The 18,567-nt window shown below is 35.9% G+C and overlaps 1 protein-coding gene across 3 annotated transcripts in view; it reads right to left on the bottom strand.

Annotated features, from left to right (window-relative positions):
* Positions 1-249: 249 nt before the first annotated feature.
* MIB1 (MIB E3 ubiquitin protein ligase 1) overlaps positions 250-18,567 on the bottom strand; it is an 85,412-nt gene continuing 67,094 nt past the window's right edge. For 2 of the 3 annotated variants that reach the window (XM_076329856.1, XM_076329854.1), the window contains exons 17-21: positions 17,066-17,258; positions 14,894-14,972; positions 13,202-13,315; positions 11,938-12,038; positions 250-6,703 (exon numbers count right to left, since the gene is read on the bottom strand). In XM_076329856.1, the coding sequence (XP_076185971.1) occupies positions 6,563-6,703; positions 11,938-12,038; positions 13,202-13,315; positions 14,894-14,972; positions 17,066-17,258 (628 nt within the window). In that variant the 3' untranslated portion in view covers positions 250-6,562. The remainder of the gene's footprint in view (positions 6,704-11,937; positions 12,039-13,201; positions 13,316-14,893; positions 14,973-17,065; positions 17,259-18,567) is intronic. The other variant, XM_076329855.1, reaches the window with a different exon arrangement.

Genomic DNA, 18,567 nt, shown 5'->3' on the forward strand with positions numbered 1-18,567 from the left:
CCAAGTCTCAAACCTATGCCAACGCCGTTCCCATCACTTTCAATGAACAGGTATGGAGAAGTACGTGAACGGCTTGTAAGTCCCAAAGCAAAGAACAAATGGCTATTTAAAATGTATTTTGACAATTTGCATCAATTGTTTTCAAATAAAAAGTTAAAAAAAGATATCTGAAAATATTATGTTTTCATATAGACCTGTCATATAAACCAAAGTTGAAGAAATCCTGAAAAATGAAAAGAAACTGAGAAAGAGAGCAACAAACTTTTTATTCTGTCAATTAATTTTTCACCTGTACACTATGATAAATTAAAACACTAAGCCATTAAAGTCTGGTTGGTTTTGTTGCCTTTCATTACATTTATATGTATTTTTAATGCATCCATTAAATTGAATCCTAAAAGTATAAACTATGATGCAGCAACTGTTGTCTCAGAATATGGGAGTTACTGTATCTGGCAGGAGATTTTTAAGTGATCACATTCATGTAACCAGATCTGCAAAGGCCATTCAATCTAAGTAAACCCGGAGTTTAACATAAACTTAAGAGCAGCTCTAATCAGTATTATGGAATGGCATATTTACAGAAAAATTTGCACATATGCCATAGATAAAAATTTTAAAATCAACCTTTGTTGTTACAACATAATCCACCCTTCATACTTCTACTGTCCTGCTTAAACAATATTTGAATATCTGGGAGATTCAAAGGCACGTAGCATTTCTGATGTTGCTACAAACTCAGTCTTCAGGGATACGTTATAAAGAACCAGAATTTTTTGAAGTTTGGATTACAAACTTCCTCAATAAATAAAGTCTGGTGCACTTTTAAACATTATATGTCAACAACTAACAGAGTTACCAAACATTTGTTCAGGTATACAATTTTCTAATTCCGTGGTGACATCTAACATCGTTACAACTAAGAAGGAGGAAGTCAAATGAGCCACCGCTCCCTTCCCCGTGATGTGTACACAAAGATCAGCATTAATTCAGTCCAATTACACTTTTAAATCAAAGCTTTTGAAAAAGTCAGTATACATCTTCTTAGATAAGTTTTATTAACCATACAGTACATAAGCATTTCCTTTGAAAAGCTTAGACCTTGCTGAGCAGTTTTAATGCAAGCAATTATACAATGCTGTCTGCATACAGAAATCCACTACATTCACACAGACAACCTTAAACTTCTCCAATAAACAGTCATGTCAAAATCTACAATTTACTGAAAATACAAAGTTGGTTTTAACAAAAGCAAAAACGTTCCTGTGGTTCAGCAAAACCTGTTTTCTAATATGCGTAGTTTGCATTCATAAAGACACTAAGCTCGGGACAAAGAAAGTATTTCCTAGAAGCTCAAAATGAGACTTACATTTTTGTAACTATGAAATGGCATGCAAACATACAGATTTGTTGCCGATTATTTCTCTCCCTCTCTTATAAAAGACTTGCTGGGCCAGAGTAAAGCAGGTATTTTTACATGTTTGTTTATACAGTGACCTCTCCCCTCACACTGAAAATGTCACATACAGAACATTTTATCAGCTCTCTTTGCCACAAATGCTGCTTCTATAAATTTGAATACTATGCCCTTCAGACCCCCATGACTGGTGTAACAATCAAACAACTTTCAGAAAGTTTAACAATACCTAAATTTGCCGGTTTTCCTTTACAGAAAGTATATACAAGTTTATAAATCCACGGCAGGGGTATTACAATTATATTAACATCAACTCATTAACTGGATTTAAAAGATACTTGCATTCCGTAAGGACTCTATGGCTGCCGCCCATTCAATAGTTCTATCAAGGCACTGTACAGTCATTAAATCTCTAGCATTCTCCAAGATGTGCTGAAGAATATTGTGAACGTGTTTAAGTTGTTAAAAAGCCCTGAGTCAGAACTTTCATATTTACCACAGGCTTAGCTATAGAAATGGCACATACCAAAACTTCTGCAGATAACAGTTTTGCTTTGTCAACACAAACAAGTTATGAAATGCATAAAGAGACAATAGTACGAATTCCAGCAACTTATGCAAGAATGATATCCAATGTACATGGTGGCAAATCACACACTTGTATTGTACGTCATTTATACAGTCAGTAAAAAACCTTTGCAATGTATTCAGACATCAAAACTGATGAAGCAAAACAAAACTGATGTGTTCCCCATCCCTTCCCAAAGACAAAGAACAACTAGAGAAGAATTCAGTACTTCGACAGAAAGGAGGTAGCACTGCTAAAAGTTAGGCTGTAGTATTGTTGGGTTTTTTTTTTTTTTTTAAGTGAAAACTTGACCCATGCAGCACAAAGAACAGGATAGGCTCTTCGGTTCACCAGCTGCTACTGGAAGAGTAAAATTAAGTTTCTGACATTTAATTTTGTAGAGGAAGCTTAGATCACTAGCTGAAAGCAGCTTCTTCAAACAATTTAGTGTTTACACAAACTACAATGAATACTGCTAAAAATAATTAGGCATACATAAAACTTGATCTCTAGAAAATATCTACACAATAAGTACTTAAACCAGATTATTTTTAAAAGACCATTTCACGTCTTTAAAAGAAGCTAAAATACCGATTGTAAGACTATGCTAACAAGGCACAAGTACTTGTGCAAATCTGCTATATCCTCACCCAGTCCAAGTTAAGAACGCCACCTCCTAATCAAACTTTCACATTTACAAAGTAACTTGTTTATTCTCTTGCCAGTGTAATTTTCAGTAAAAAGGGATTCCTCCAAACCCCAATGTACAAGTACACAATATTTCAACAAACGGAAAGTAGGTAATAATAGCCCAAATTTTGAGAAGTGCCATATGAGCTTGGGGTATAGTAAGTGATAGACAGTAGGTCTGGGGAGAAAAAAGTCAAACATAGTTATACAGAAGTTAACAAGCTACAACTATTTAGCATATTCTGTTAGCCTCTTAGGTTGTCTTTATACTTTAAATCGCTGTGTACTGATGTGACCGTTTATGTATTTTACTAAATGGAAAAAAAATGAAAAGTATTTTATTTAAACATCTGAGCATACCTCACACCTGAACAATATATATTAGGTGCCTTCTTGATTGTTTCAAGAAACAAACAGATACTTCATTCAATTTAATTTCAAAACTGCTATTAAATACTGGGGGATAATCATAATAAACAAAGCTTTCAACTCTTACATTTTATGATTTTACAGTACATTAGAGATAAATGCCTTACTGATTTTTCTCTCATTTTCACTTTGCTCCCTAATAATAGTGACGATAATAATAATAATAATATTGAGATTTACACTTTCATCTTTTGCTGAAGACAGAGGCACAATGACATATCCTCAACTCTCCTACTTGTTATGATCACCTTTGGCTTCCAACTAAGCTTCTGTTTTTCATCCTTCGATTATTTAAGTGTTACCCAATTAAACATTTGCACTCTGTGCACATTGCAGAGATGATACCAGACTAAATTGAGTGAATGAACTTACTAGCTTCTTCAACAACACTAGTTCACCTTCTATATCAGAATCCAAAGATAGTGTGTGAATCTAAATATCTATTTCCATAAATGATACTGGATTTGCAAACATTTTTCCTCATTAAGTTTTTTGAAAGGCAAGCACTGTGTAGCTTTCCCAATAAAAGATACAGCTCTTTCACTTGTTAATAAGAGGCCTATATTAACAATTCAAGCATGTTGGTTAGCTTACCTAGTTTTTCTAATTCAGCTGTTTCTCATGGCACCATAATGGCATCAAGTTGACATACTTTAATTTCAGCTGGCACACAACATTGCCGAATGAGTCCAATCACAAACTTGTATGCAGTCACATACATCTGGTGTGACTACAGTATAGAAGACTACAGCTGCTCCTATAGCAATATCTTTAGCCATTGTCTCCATTTCCATAGGACTGTGGTGGCATCCAAGTATTAAGTGTTATAACGTAACTTAACAGCTTCTCTGTTGAAAAGTACAAGCCTAACAGAGCACTTGCGTATTTATGCTACAATATATGCCTCCTGCAAACAAGGAGGATTTAACATTCAACTCCAGTTTCCCACCCAGGATGCTTTAGATCAGTTCTTACTCAGCTGGATTATTCAATTGATGCTAAGTTGGAATGCTTTCAAGTAATTCTGGCTTGTTCCAGTGAAAAAGAATTAGGAAAATGCCAACTGCTATATTGAGGTTTCAGTTTTGAGCTGCACTATCAAGAAGAAATCCACCCTGCCTTTGTGCTGACAACAGTTTACAGAGGTCCCCTTGAAGAATAAATAGGACACAATATTCAAAATATGTCTACCAGAGCCAGAGGAAACCAAGGTACGGATCTGATGCATTACAGGCTAAAACTCAGAATGGATTGTCAAACGGCACAATTATAAAATTATTTTTAGAGGAAGACTGACAGGAAACTGAAGCCTACTATAGAAAGTTCAGCTGTCAAACATGCTACAAAAAAAAAAAAATCAGACTTAGTGACTTGCATATTGGCCAAATGAAAATTGCAGTGAACACTCGGAGCTTAAGTGGAGATAGTGAAATGCTGAGCTGAAAAAAAGCCTTATATCAAAAACTTTCCAAAGCTCCTTGAAATTTTGATATTTTAGAATAGGGACCCAAGAAGCAGGAAAAGGGAGGGCTATTTCACTTGGCCAAGAAGACAGATACACAGATTATCGGAGAACAGATGACTACTAGTATACAAAATAAACCAGAGTACTATATTGACTCCAGATTGGGATTGTGTCCAATGAAAAATTACTGAAAAGAATGATGAACATTTGCAATTCTGGATCAGGATTAAAGATGGTTATAGAAAGGCTGCGTATGACATCACTTTGCTATGTTAAAAGCCACTCTACATACATTTTTCCAATATATCACTGTAGTTTTTTCCTAGAAAACTCTATTCAGTGTTTAAACCTTACTGTTTAAAAGTTCACCTATCTTTACAGTTCACCAATAACATTCATCTGAGACTTTTGCCAATGTTTGCACAATTCAGGCATATCAACATAAGCTTCAAAAGACTGAGATCGATTTATCTGAAGAGATCACAATTTTATGCCTTTCCTTACTTGGATCTTCCCCTGAACTATCCCTTTTTCCACATTTTTTACTTATGCAATGAGAATCAAATGAGAAGTTAATCTTAGCTGCAAGTAAGGCACCTAAGTGACTCCAGCATGGATTTCTTTATTGTTCTGCAAGAGCACATCCAAATGAAGCCTGCACAATGGCAAATGGCTACATAAACTATGCACTCCGAAAACTGCTAAATCACTTAGGAGTAAGCACACATTCCTTTTAACTACAAGAGATCCTTGAATCAGCACACTCTTCCATCCAAAAAGATGGAAGGATGTACTTGTTATCAAAAAGTTAACAGTTTGCAGTTCCTGACAGTAGCATTTTTGGGGTCAGGAACACCTCTTTGTCGCATCAGTGACAGCTAACTCCTTCAGCCAACTTCAACTCACCTAGGCATGGCTCACAAAATTCACTGTTCTGTCAGCAATATCTTCATTTGCAATATTACCCAGTAACGTTCACAGATAAGTTCTGGTGTTAACACCCAACTTAGATGAATAAGCAATATTAAATCTTCTCTTTTGCTGTTGACACTGTTTGCCTGGAGACACTAAAACTAATTTGAGAGGAAACCTTGCAAAATCTCTACTTATTCCTAATTCATAGACCCAGAATTTTTAAATGGCCCCACATACATGTATGTTCCTCTACAACTGATCAAATTCACTCATCTGAAATGGATAACTGACCCATTGCGCAAATGTTTTCCTTTCCGGTCAAGTTAAATGCAATTCCATACAAAATTATGTGGCTAGCAGAATTAAGAAGTTCACTATTTAAGTTAGCTTGAACCCGTTAGGCTAAAGTGCAGTTTTGGGAACACAGTGTTTCTAAACTAGATTTTTCTTTTTACTGTTTCCTTCCCAACCCATCCTCAGCAACAAAGGGCATGATAAAGTTAGAATTACCTTAACATTGTATTCTGAGGCCTGATCTTATGGGAATAGTATATTTATTACTACTGTGTATACACTTTATATTGATTTTGCATTATTGTATATTTCAAGACAGAAATTATTGTGAATCACAACTGTCACAGGAAATTTCAACATTATCCAGAAAAGCATAAAACAAAAAATCCTAAATATTTATATTTGATATTAACTGACAATATAAAAAAACCACCCCTTACATCACTTGATACATACATTAAAAAACATGAACGAAACCAAAATAAGATTGTCCCTTTAAACTTTAAGGGGAAGAAGACAGAAAGGAAATGAAAAAAAGACTGCTTTAAATTAGCTCCAGGCTTAGATGTTTTTTAAGAGTAAAGCTAAGAGCTGACTGTTCAAATACTGTTCTCTTAATTGGTGTGTTCACAGTCTTTAAACAATTACCATGTAATGAACCTGTGCTACAGTATTAGAAATGTTTTCATTAGAACCCTTTACTGCCTTTCAAACTGACGGAGATTTAAATCATCAGAATGTCCTTACTATTTCATAAGCTAATAAAAGACACTGGTTCCACTACTTAATACAGAAGGATCCTTCGTTCAATTGCCTTGCGGCATATAGGGCATTCACTCATTCGGTCTCCACAAAGTTGACACGTTCCATGGCCACAGAGAAAGATCATATTCTTCAGACGGTCCAAACAGACAGGACACATAGTCTGTAAAAGATTTTGACAGGTTACATAGTCAATGGCAGTAGTGATACAGTATTGAATATGCAATATATAAATTATTGAAATTTAACAATAAATATGCCATCTTAAGCATAGCAGATCATTGCCATAGCATAACCGAGCCACTAACCTGAAAACTAAAAGGTTTTTTTTAAATCACATTTTTACTTCACGTTGACTTAAAATATTTGGGCTTTTCCTACCCCATCATGACACAAAAATTATATAGCTTTTTTCCAAATATGATCCCTTTAAGTAAGACAATCCAGTAGTAGGTTGACATCACATTTTCAATATCATTACCCAGGTTTGCAACATTAAGACATTCTTCAGCAACGTTCCCCTTTATGTCATGTAATCTTCCAGGGAACAAACAACACAAACAGCTTTATGTGTGCAATGCTTGGGTAATGATTTACCAATTTCTTCTCAGGCTACCTAGCCATTCATATACTTACCTTTAAACACCAAGCACTGAACACATGCAGAAGTAATAAAAATGCTCCATAATCAATATTATATGTAAAGACTCAAAACTGGTAGTTCCAGCCTTTTTTCATGGAAGTTATCTAGATTTTCAACTAAAAACACCTCAGGTTTCAAATGAAGAACAAGTTAATAAATCTGTGACCTTCAGTCATAACAGTAGCACAGCAAACTTTTAAAATCAGTTTTAATTGCTGAACATTAAAGTGACAGCCAATGCCCAAAAAAGATCTCCTAAAGTTCTTCAACAGCAAAGTTCATCTTGTACCAAGCCACTAAGGAACAATGTCCTTCACCTTTTGTCACATGCAGAAATTGAAGTTTTGGTAAGGCATGTTCCTTCACCATAAACATATTGCAGCCATATTAGGACTTCATTTATAACAGTTTATCAAAGGTTAGTAAATGAATAGATGTTATAACAGATGATAATTGTTAAGACCATTCTATAGTCCAACAAATCAAATCTAAGACGTCCTCAGATCTGAGACATACTACTCATATCTAACATAAATGCTGATCTCATATATAATATGAAATACTGACAGGGCTCATATTTCAAATGCAAATTCATTTTATCACCACCTTGCACCTGTGACTTGTTTCCATACTCATCATTGGGGGTTTACTTCCGTTTGTTCATCTCATGAGAGAGAGAATCCATAGCAGGAACCCTATTCAGTATAACCTTAAAGCATACTTTCTATGGAATCAATAGGTATTACTTCCTAGGGTAGATAGTTTAGTTGAAGACCAAAAAAATTGACCATCAGTCTGCTTATACAGAGTTTAAATTGGCATGGAATCTGGCCAAATGCCTATTTTAATCTCCAGCATACCAGTATAATGGGCTAGCAGGAATGTAAAACTTCCAGATAAAACCTTATGTTAATTTAGGTTTAAAAAAACCAAACCCTTCACTCTTCCCAAAAATGCTGTGCTCCAGCTTTGTCAGAATTTCCACAGTACTAAAACCAAACACTCTCAAACTAAAACTTTGCAAAAGACCAACTGTCTGTCAGTCAGTCCTGCTCATTTTTCCATTCACACCAAGTCATCACCTTCACATCCCAATGGGACAATTAGAGCATTCTTCCTCCAGTAACCTACAGTCTTCAAATATCAATGAAACAGCTATTTCCAATGAATATATAGCTGTCCTGTAACAAGTGTCTATAACCTGAGAGTATTGACATGATGTCCTTTGACAAAGGACTGACAAAGCAAACCCGAATCTTATCTCTGGAGAAAAAACTTGTAGCCTTTATTCTATGTTTTTAGCTTAGCTATTTGCTTTTGTGCCTAAATACAATGTCAGAATTACTGAAGTTACAAGGGTCTGTTTCTCTCCAAATGCCACACCATCATTTGAAAATGAAAACATCCATCAAGGGACTCAGAAATAATAAAAAAAAAAAAATCTGTTCAAACACCATTACTTTTGATTATTTCATCCAGTGAAGCCCAGAAATCCTAACATTTTCATTTTATAGATCTTTTCTGCAATTGCATGCAGTATTAGTAAATTGCCCAATTTCTCCTGTTTAGTACAAATGCAGAGTATTTAAAATATATTAGCTGTTTAATTTCTTAATATGATACTATTTTAACATTTAAGTTACTTCAAACAGTAGAATTCAGCTGGCAGGAACAACCAAGCTTCCTGTTTGCTACGCAATTCTATTCTGACAAGGATTTTCTTGAGTAGTTCAGCAGTTTCCCAGTGGGATACAAGCCCAAATATCTGAGTTTTATCCAACTTTCAAGGAGCATTCATTACTTAACCACCAGCTTATATGTACTTTTACAGTGCAAGAAAGTTCACTGCATGCCTTATACCTAATTTGTGCCACAGCAGCAGGAAATAAGCAGTATCTGTTTCTATCGTACTATTAGTTTGTTGGAATGTTCTCTGCATGAAACCACACTCTGCTTTTTTTATCTGCATGAAACATTTGACTCCTGTCTTTCAAAGGAAAGCAAATGGTATAAAAAGGCACTACACCTGTTCTATGTGAGAATTACTTCTTTGGATAAGTAAAAGTAGTTTGAGAAAGTGCTCATCGTACCTTAAGTATAACTGGGTTTGCAATCCAAATCAATTTTTACCACTAACGAGGTGTTTTGAACTGCTTGAAATATCAATTCCTCATTACTAAAAACAGTTTTTCCAACAATATACAGGTGCACAGTGACAAAATAAATTTATTTTTAAGGAGAAAGCGATGTAAGTATGGTGAAGGAACATACATAAGATATTAGACAGATGATGGTGATTATGTATGAAATGGAGTGAAGGTATTGCAATTACAGTCAAAAGGGTTCACATTCAGGGAATCCCTGAAGAATGGTGTGGTCATCAGATGTGGGAGATTCTGTTGACATCAGCATCCCTTCTGCTTGGCACCAGAAATGGTTTTAAAAGCTTGCTGCACTAACATATTAGATTATCATTGAAGGTATGAGTTGAAACATAGGAATATACCTGCTGAAAGAGAACAAATTAATTTTAAGTACAAAAGTATCAATGTAGCACAAAGACTGAACTGTTAAAGCACAAATCAAAAGAATACACAATTATAGTGGAATGCTGTGCATCATTTCAAGCACAAATTTAAAAGATGAGATGACTAATTTTAATCAAATCCAACTTGCTATTCACAAGTATGTTAGTCTTGTGACAGGGCAAGTTGTGTAACCAGAGAAAACACTACGGAAAACCTGAAAGACTCTCAAGCCAAGATGCACACAAGAACGACCAGAACCACCTCCTTCTAGTCAGAGGCATTGAACAATCTTCAGTTTTATACTGATTTAAAATAAATTATAGGACAAAGGGGCATTTCAAAGCAAAGGAGTGCACTTAAATTCTCAAAGCATTCCAGTATTAGATCTTTCTTACTACTGCAAATATGAAAACCAGAAAATACAAGTAGAAAGTGACACGTATAATTATTCTCTTCTCCCTAATACAGCATAACTTTCTGATACTAGAAAACTTCTGGCTAGCAAATCCCAAAGGTAAGACAAAATTGATATGAATAAAAGAGCACCTAAGGATCGCATCTAATCAAGAAGAAAAACTGTAACGAAGTAGGTTTCCTTTCACGTCCCTATACCTGAGTATTAGCATACCCAAATAGAACTCCAATCTTTTATAAACTCCTAAAATAAAGTAACCAGAAAAGAAAAAAATACATCTGAAGAAAATAGATTACTTGCATTTAAGCATTCATCTGCATGTTTTGCATATATCATTTTAATTGTCAAAGCAGTAACCTTATTCTTTTCATCCAATGTTAAAAAGTAAAACAGAAGCTAAACAGTAGATGTAAGATGCCAGAGATACCTAGAAACTCCAGATGTTATCAAGACAGACATGCATTTTTCAAATGACAATTTTTAATCCGCATGTTCTTTTACAGACAAAAACTACGAAGGAATCTCTTCTGAATGGGATATTTGAATTTCTATTACTGGGGTGTTGGCCAAGTCTCCATATGACAGGAACAGCTCTTCACAGACATGCCACTGAGGTTAAAACTTGACAGCTTATCAGCTCTCAAATTTAAGCCATTTAGAGATATGGGCCCTAAAACCGGCTATCTAAACACTTCAGTCTTAGCTTTCACGCACATGAACAGCGGAGAGCAACAACTACCAGGACTAGATGTGATGTGATCACTAGATGTGATCACTGAAGTATTACTGACTGCTCTACCCCTACAAGAGCAAAAGGCAAGTAATACGGTGAGAATGCTTCTCTGTTTCCTGTATCTATGAAAAGTTTCTTCCAATTGTGTTACACATAGGGAAGCCAAAAATCACATTATCAGGGTTTTAAGAGAGTAAGTTCATACAATAGTCAGATACCCCAGGCCCTTTACTGCTAAAAAAAATCTCAAAACCAAGTTTTTCTTTGTTCAGATGGAAAAGCAAGGAAGCAATTTAGTAATCTAACACAGGAAAGTTCTGCACATAAACAACTACTGAAGCGCTTCTAATGGAACTAGACTTACAGACATAACAAATTTAAATAGGTAACTGTCAGTTACCTGAAACATTAATTTTTGGTTTTCATTAGGTTTCTAAATTGCATGTAATTTAACCAATGAATAATCAATACAATCGATAGTCAATTTGTATAAATTTCCTCCTGCAAACACTATGCATAATTACAAAAGACAAACCTTATCATGTACATTCCAAATATTCAAATTACAGGTACAGTACTTTCAAAGGTTTTAGTTTTGCAACCACACAATTTTTTGAAGAGTACATAAACTATAGCCTTCATATGACAGGTAACTGCCAGCCATTGTTTAAAGGCAGTTCATGAACAGACAAGTAAAGATTCAGGTAGATACAGAACAGTGAAGAATATCTACTTTTATTACTGTTCTGTGAAAACAGCTCCTGCTGTACCTATACTCTCAGGTCAGCTAAACAGGCAGAGAACATACTGACTGGGCAGAGCATCTTTTTTTAGTCACACCAACACAGATGCTCTAACAGATGCATTATCAAACACAGACACTTGATTTTAGTGATAGATAGATAGATAGATAGATAGAAGACATACAAGCCACATCACACACACAAAAATATTGGTTATTTAACTAAAATTTAAGAGCAGAAGCACTTCAACATGTCATTTTGTTTTAAATAACAGAAGATGCATTTGCTTTTTCAATCATTTTAGTGGTCCATAAAATTTTTATTAGCACTTTTACCTGTTCCTTGATGTCTTGTAACTGTTGCTGCAGCTTCTGTACATCTGCATTGACATTGGTGTTGTCTTTGTCTTTCTGCAAAACTGGAATGTTTCCACTTGCTGTAATTTAGAGAAAATAAAAATATGTGATTATGCATCAATCTAATGAAACAGGAATAATTATTTCCAGCGTACTAACTACAATTTTTCCATTATCTGAAATAATGTTAGTCAAACATATTTGATAATTAATTAAATTCACTACAACATCACTGCAGCTAAATTCATAAAGAGCTTCTTTGAGTTTACTGGCAACGCTGCTTTGACAAATATTCCCTCAATAATGATGCTCAAAATGCCTGTAGCCCCTTAATGTTCTCAGAGTTCTTATCTGCCAGTGAAGTTCCTGCAGTAAATTTTTTGCATATGTGAAAAATAAAGCCAAATCCTTTCACACTGAAAAGACTTTTTATCTACACAGCTGATTCTATTTGGTGTTCAAAACTGCACAAGCATCTTGGAAGTAGTTTGTTCAAAATTTGAACAAGCTCAGATTAATATTCTTGTATTTGACTGATCCGGGAAGCAATGTTACTATAAGAAACAGAAAAATTGAGAAGTATTTCAAATGACAAATTTTAAATTTCCAGTGTGAGTATTAAAAACCTGATTTTAAGGTTTATTCTTATACCTACCTATTTAGGAACAGCATGACAAGAATGACCTAATATTCCAATTCACATAAACTCAATTCAAACACTGCATACCATACATACACAGAGTAAATACAAATAATTCATAGAAATTATTCAGAGAAGTCACAAAAAGTTCAAAAACTAGTCAAAGCAGGAGATGTAAAACTGAACAACCTGTCATGAAAGTTGCTTGTACCTAGATGCAAAATTTTTACCATTCCTTTATCAGTCAGAGAGTTCCAGAAGTAAAAAAACAAAACAAAACGTTTATTTGCTCATTCGCACAATTACAGACAATCTTCAGCTTTTGCTTCATAGGACATTAATAAGTGGCCAAGAAGTCATGTATGTTTCAGCTTCTACTCTGGATGCTGGAAGCAATCTTTTAGTATAATGACTGGCGTTACCATCGCATCTGCTGCTACCAATGTAGAAAGTAGTGCAAACAGCAAATGGATACCCGGCTTAACACTGGTTTTATTAAACTTTTCTTTAAAAAGGAGAGGAAAGATTTAGGTCATTTAAAAGAATGAGAATAAGAAGTTGGTGGGGGAAATGTGAAAGAGCATGGGTTTTGGAATCACTCACAAATATCATCAGTGGTATCTTCTGTACCTTTCCCTCCGCAGCACATTATGAAAGGCACTCTTCGCTCAACCACTGCCCGACACTGTACACATTTCTTCATCAAGCTTGCACAATCTGAGAGGACAGAGAAATAAATCAACTGTGAATCCTGCTATTTAATTTTTCTTCTTTCCTATCCATGAGCTTGTTTATTCACAGTAACTATATAGCAATGTCATAATAGATGCTTATAATACAAATAACTACTTGTGTTCATCTTCACATGATTTTCTGCAAATCACACCTATAAACAATGTCTTGTTTGGGATTCAAAGTAAACCTATTCTGTTTATCTTCTTTTAACATACTTCAAGCGAGCAGGTTCCTCTTTCTCCAAATGGATGTCTATTCCACAAGAATTACAGAAGTTAAAAAAGTAAAATCACACACATTTGAGACCAGAACTTCCAAGAATGTCTTGACTACCTGCTTTTTCCTTTAGAACAAAGGATCTCACTTTGTCCTAAGGCTCCAGGGGCAAACAGGTGTGGCTCCTTACCCTTTAAAGAGTAAACCTGTATCTTTTATAATCCTAGAAAGCTAGAAAGAAGACTGTAATTCTTCTACAAAAGGCAAACGATTATGTCTCATAAATGCTGAAGGTTACTGTGAATTAATAGAGTGGGTCCTATAAACTACACAAATTTGAAGACACGCTCTCATCCTGCTTGAACAAGATGTCCAGAAAAAAATCTGGAAAGAAATCATCTACATCTGTTAAACCTTTTGCTGTCCTTGTTACAGCTTAGACTTGGTGATGTGTATTGCACTGCTGAAATCCTTCACCACAGCAATCAATTTTTTTGCTGTCCTCTTCCTGGGAAACTAATCAAAAAAAGTTCTCTCATCATCTTTCAACTGCAGACAGTGAAAGAGGCCAGATCAGGATATCTGTAAAGTCAGTGATTCAGTGTCAGGTCTCTCAGCCAGAACAGAGGGAGAAACCAGACTTCCTTAGGGAGAGCAAGTAAGCAGTTACTTATGGGAATGATTACCTTCCCTCTTATGTAGATCCTCAGCAACAAGGACTGCTCTTCTCTAGGCAAATGACCCTTCAACAAAGCCCTGAAATGTCTGGTGACAAAGTGATGGCTGCGTTCTCATCCACATATTCTCAAAACAAAAAAAAAAAAAAAATCTGGAGATCTCCTATGTCTTTTTTTGCTACATGAGATAAATCAGAGTGAATCATAACTGGTGCTCTTTGCAAAGATATATGATGTGTCTTTTAGGGAAAAATATAGCCCTCGTGCAAATCTGTAGATTAGTAATGAAGCATAAATGATATTTATTTACAATATTCTTTTAAAACACCATTTGCATATCTGAATGTCCCTAAAAAGCTGCAACAAAGCAATAAAATTAATTCTAATTACTTCAGAAGTTTTAACAATATACAGCAGGCTTCTATAATCTGAGCAAGCCTACTCACAATTAAATAATTCAGATGGAAGAGCACTTGCTTTCTGAATTTTTGAAAATCTCCAGTTTGTTCTCCAAGTATTTCATTACCAGCACGCCAAATAATGCCCGAATTCTGACTATCAAGTAAATTGGACCTGAAGTCAGATTACTAATGAGCTTTTAGCAATCTGATTAAAAATGTTGTGTTTCAAGATTACTTTAAAAAGAACTTCCATCAAGTTTACTTACTCTCACAGGCACACATATGACCACAAGGCTGGAAAAGCACTGCTGCCTTTTTGTCTGAACATACTACACATTCTTCAATCTGTAAAGAACAATAAACGCACATATGAGAAAAGTTTATCTCCTGCTCTCTACATTAATTGCTTTTACACTCTCTGTGGCAAGGCATGTGGAATTTAAGAAGCTCTATCTAGTGTTATTTTAACTAATTCAGCACCTCAAAATGCAACTTAAATGAGTTATCGCAGTGACTTCTAAGCACAGAGAAGCAGCTAAGACAGTATATGTTTCTGGTTCTTTATTCTTTTCTCCTTCTTTTTTCCACCATATATAGTTAAATTGGGGTTGTTCAGCCTGGAGAAGAGAAGTCTCTGGGGAGACCTTATTGCGGCCTTTCAGTACTTAAAGGGGGCTTATGAGAAAGATGAGGACAGACTTTTTAGTAGGGCCTGTTGCGATAGGACAAGGGGAAATGGTTTTAAACTAAAAGAGAGTATATTTGGACTAGATATAAGGAAGAAATTTTTTACGCTGAGGGTGGTGAAGCACTGGCACAGGTTGCCCAGAGAGGTGGTGGATGCCCCATCCCTGGAAACATTCAAGGTCAGGCTGGACGGGGCTCTGAGCAACCTGATCTAGTTGAAGATGTCCCAGCTCGTTGCAGGGGGGTTGGACTAGATGACTTAACTATAAAGGTCCCTTCCAACCCAAACTATTCTATGATCATATGAAATTCACTTATAAGAGACTTTTATAGTAATCTGTTCGAATATTCTGGGCTAGGGTTTCTCAAGCCCTTTAATGTGATGAACTGTATATACAGTGTGACCATAGACACCACATACCACTCCATTCATACTGGCCTGGACCACCTCTTCCAGTTCACAGAACTGTTGTCCAGGTTCATTCATTTCTTAGCCTTGCAGATATTACCGGAAGTTTATATATAGAAGAGTATAATAGAAGTAGTGAACAGATATTCCACTCTCTCAATCTGATTTAGCAAAAGAAATCAAAGGAAGGTTATCCACAAAGGTTAGCTTTCACCTGGGAAAGCTGATTTCCATAGATTAGCTTCTTTAGGTGGATGAGTGGAAGTAGAAGCCTTACTTTGCTGCTGTGGCAGAACCTTTTCACTGACTAGAAAGAAAGTCTAGAGAAAAGGAGCTCACACGATGTTAACATTTGGCCTTTGAAAATATGCATTGCAGAACAGTGAACAGTATAAGAAGAATAAGAGAGTGAATAGTAAAAACTACAAATTCATATTTACAATTCCTGTATTTACTTTGAGATAGAGAAAAAAAACATACCACAGAAGCAGACTAGTCAAATGTGTTTGGAAAAAGATAAAACAAATAGAGTGGGTTTTCTATAGATCAGAAAACCTGTGTGTGGAACATGAGGTTTTTGTTTTGGTGTTTGGGTTTTTTTTCAAAACCAGCCAAAAAGCAACAGAAGGACAAGACTTGGTGATTATGGGGAATAGAAGAATACTCAAACAGAAAAGCAACAGGGCTGCACCCATACAGTCACAAATACTTGGGAGCAACTATTTGAGAAACCTGAGGACCTTACTGGGATTTGGTCCCCAAAATAGGGCACAACTGGTTGATACTCTGAAGGAGAAAACATATGAAATTCATGATTCCAAAGAAAGAGAAGGTGAAAGCTGAAAATAATTATTAACTTCAAAAACAAGCAGATATTAACTAACTCAGTTTACAGGCAAATCATCTTTCCACGCAGCCCTCAGGAATAAAAGAACTCAGAAGAACTGAATATTACTGAAGGAAATTATAATTCAGGAAAAGCAGCAACTTATCTTAACATGGAAAAAAAAAAAAAGCGGGGGGGGGGGGAGGGGGCAGGGCAGGGAATCTACTTAAATAAAGCATCCTCAGGTGACTGTATTAGGAACTCCAAGAACCTGAACAATAAAGACATTGCAAGGTGGGAGAGAAAAAGGGGCAGGTAGGACATGAGTACAGGCAAACAGAAAAGAGTAACATACAATGTTGGGACAAGATATCACTACAATGCAAAATTAATTCCATCCAGTGAGACACCTGTAAGGCAAAATACCGCTTAAAATATACTACACTTTTCCTTGACCTCTTTTTTACTTTTCCATTAAAAAGAGAAAGAAAACCAATAAACTTTGGAAGTTTTTACCTTTGTCCTAGACTGAACTTGTTCTTTACAGATGAGGCATTTTTTCACCCGTGGTGAGCACAGAGAACACGTGGCAATGTGTCCACATGGGCCAAACAGAGTATCTCTCTTCATGTCTGAACACACCATACATTCTTCTAAGGTTTCAGAATCATTGTTGATCATAGATGGACTTCGGGAACCAACCTGACCACTACAAAGAAACCTTGCAGTCAAACTTACTTTTAAGAATTTTTAAAATTCTTAATTTAAAATGCACATGAATTGGCTGCTTATCTATATAGTCCTATGCATTCAGGCATCAGTGTATCACAATAAAGCAATCTGAACTGCATTTTCCCAAACATACTGTTGACACCAAAGTGCAACGTCGCATGCTCAGATTAAGACATTGTACAGAAACAGGCCACACAAGTTAGAATAGCATCTCATGAATGTAAAAAACCCTTCCCTCCCGTCCTAAGAGTTTACTTTATTAATAGAGACATACCCTTTAGATTCAGAACTGCACAGCTTAACACCTTAATCTTGAATATACTTCCAATACTTAGCAAATGACAGGCTTGTAAAAGAACCCCCAAACTCCCGCAGTGAATTCACCTCAGATCTTTGTCCTATGCTGCTGCTCACCCAGCAGAGGGAGCGCGTGCTGAACCTAACCAGCTCATTCCTACAGCCCTCACAAGCCCATAAAAGGTGGTGAGAAAGAACAGCCACAGGGATGAGGCCGAGACAGACACAGACAGAAAGACTCTGAAGAAAATAAGCACCTTACACACCAGGGCAGCATCAACAAAACCAGTCTCTCTTCGTGACATTTTGAAATTACATTTTTGATTTCCATACAGGAATTAGGGATGAGAATCATGTAAGCCAACGGTGGGAACACAACTAGGACAAATAGCAAGCTGAAACTTCTCATACTGCATGCATTTGATAACATGACATTTCACTGAAATCATAATTCCTAGAGAAGTGCTTCTGAGACATCAGACCTACCTTCTCCTTCTCCTTTTACAGAATCATACAACCATTCAGGTTGACAGGTACTCAGGAGGTCACCCACTCAAAGCAGGGTCAACACTGAATTCACATCAGGTTATACCGGGCTTTGCCCATTCCAGTCTTCAAAACTTGCATGGACAGAGATTTCACAACCTCCCTGGGTAACCTGTCCCAATGCTTAGTTATTCTTTCAGTGATTTCCCACCCACCCCTTTTCTGGGATGGTTTGACGTTCTACCAACCTCGACCTGCACACTGCCTCTTCCCATTCTCCTCCCTCCCATATTAACATGTATGAAAGTCCTGTAAGACTTGTGTAAGTTTCAACTAATGTATTTGTAAATAGCATTCAATGTATCATAGAATATAAATAATTAATTGAAAGTCAAGAAAAATCTTGTATGTTTTAACACTATCGCTAATAAAGGCACAACGTTTTAAATACATCAGTTAATCTATAGAAAGCAGAGATTTGGAAACAGTATATTTTATGACTA

This window comes from Aptenodytes patagonicus, chromosome 2 (assembly GCF_965638725.1).
Source record: "Aptenodytes patagonicus chromosome 2, bAptPat1.pri.cur, whole genome shotgun sequence".
In the NCBI taxonomy this organism is placed as follows: Eukaryota; Metazoa; Chordata; class Aves; order Sphenisciformes; family Spheniscidae; genus Aptenodytes; species Aptenodytes patagonicus.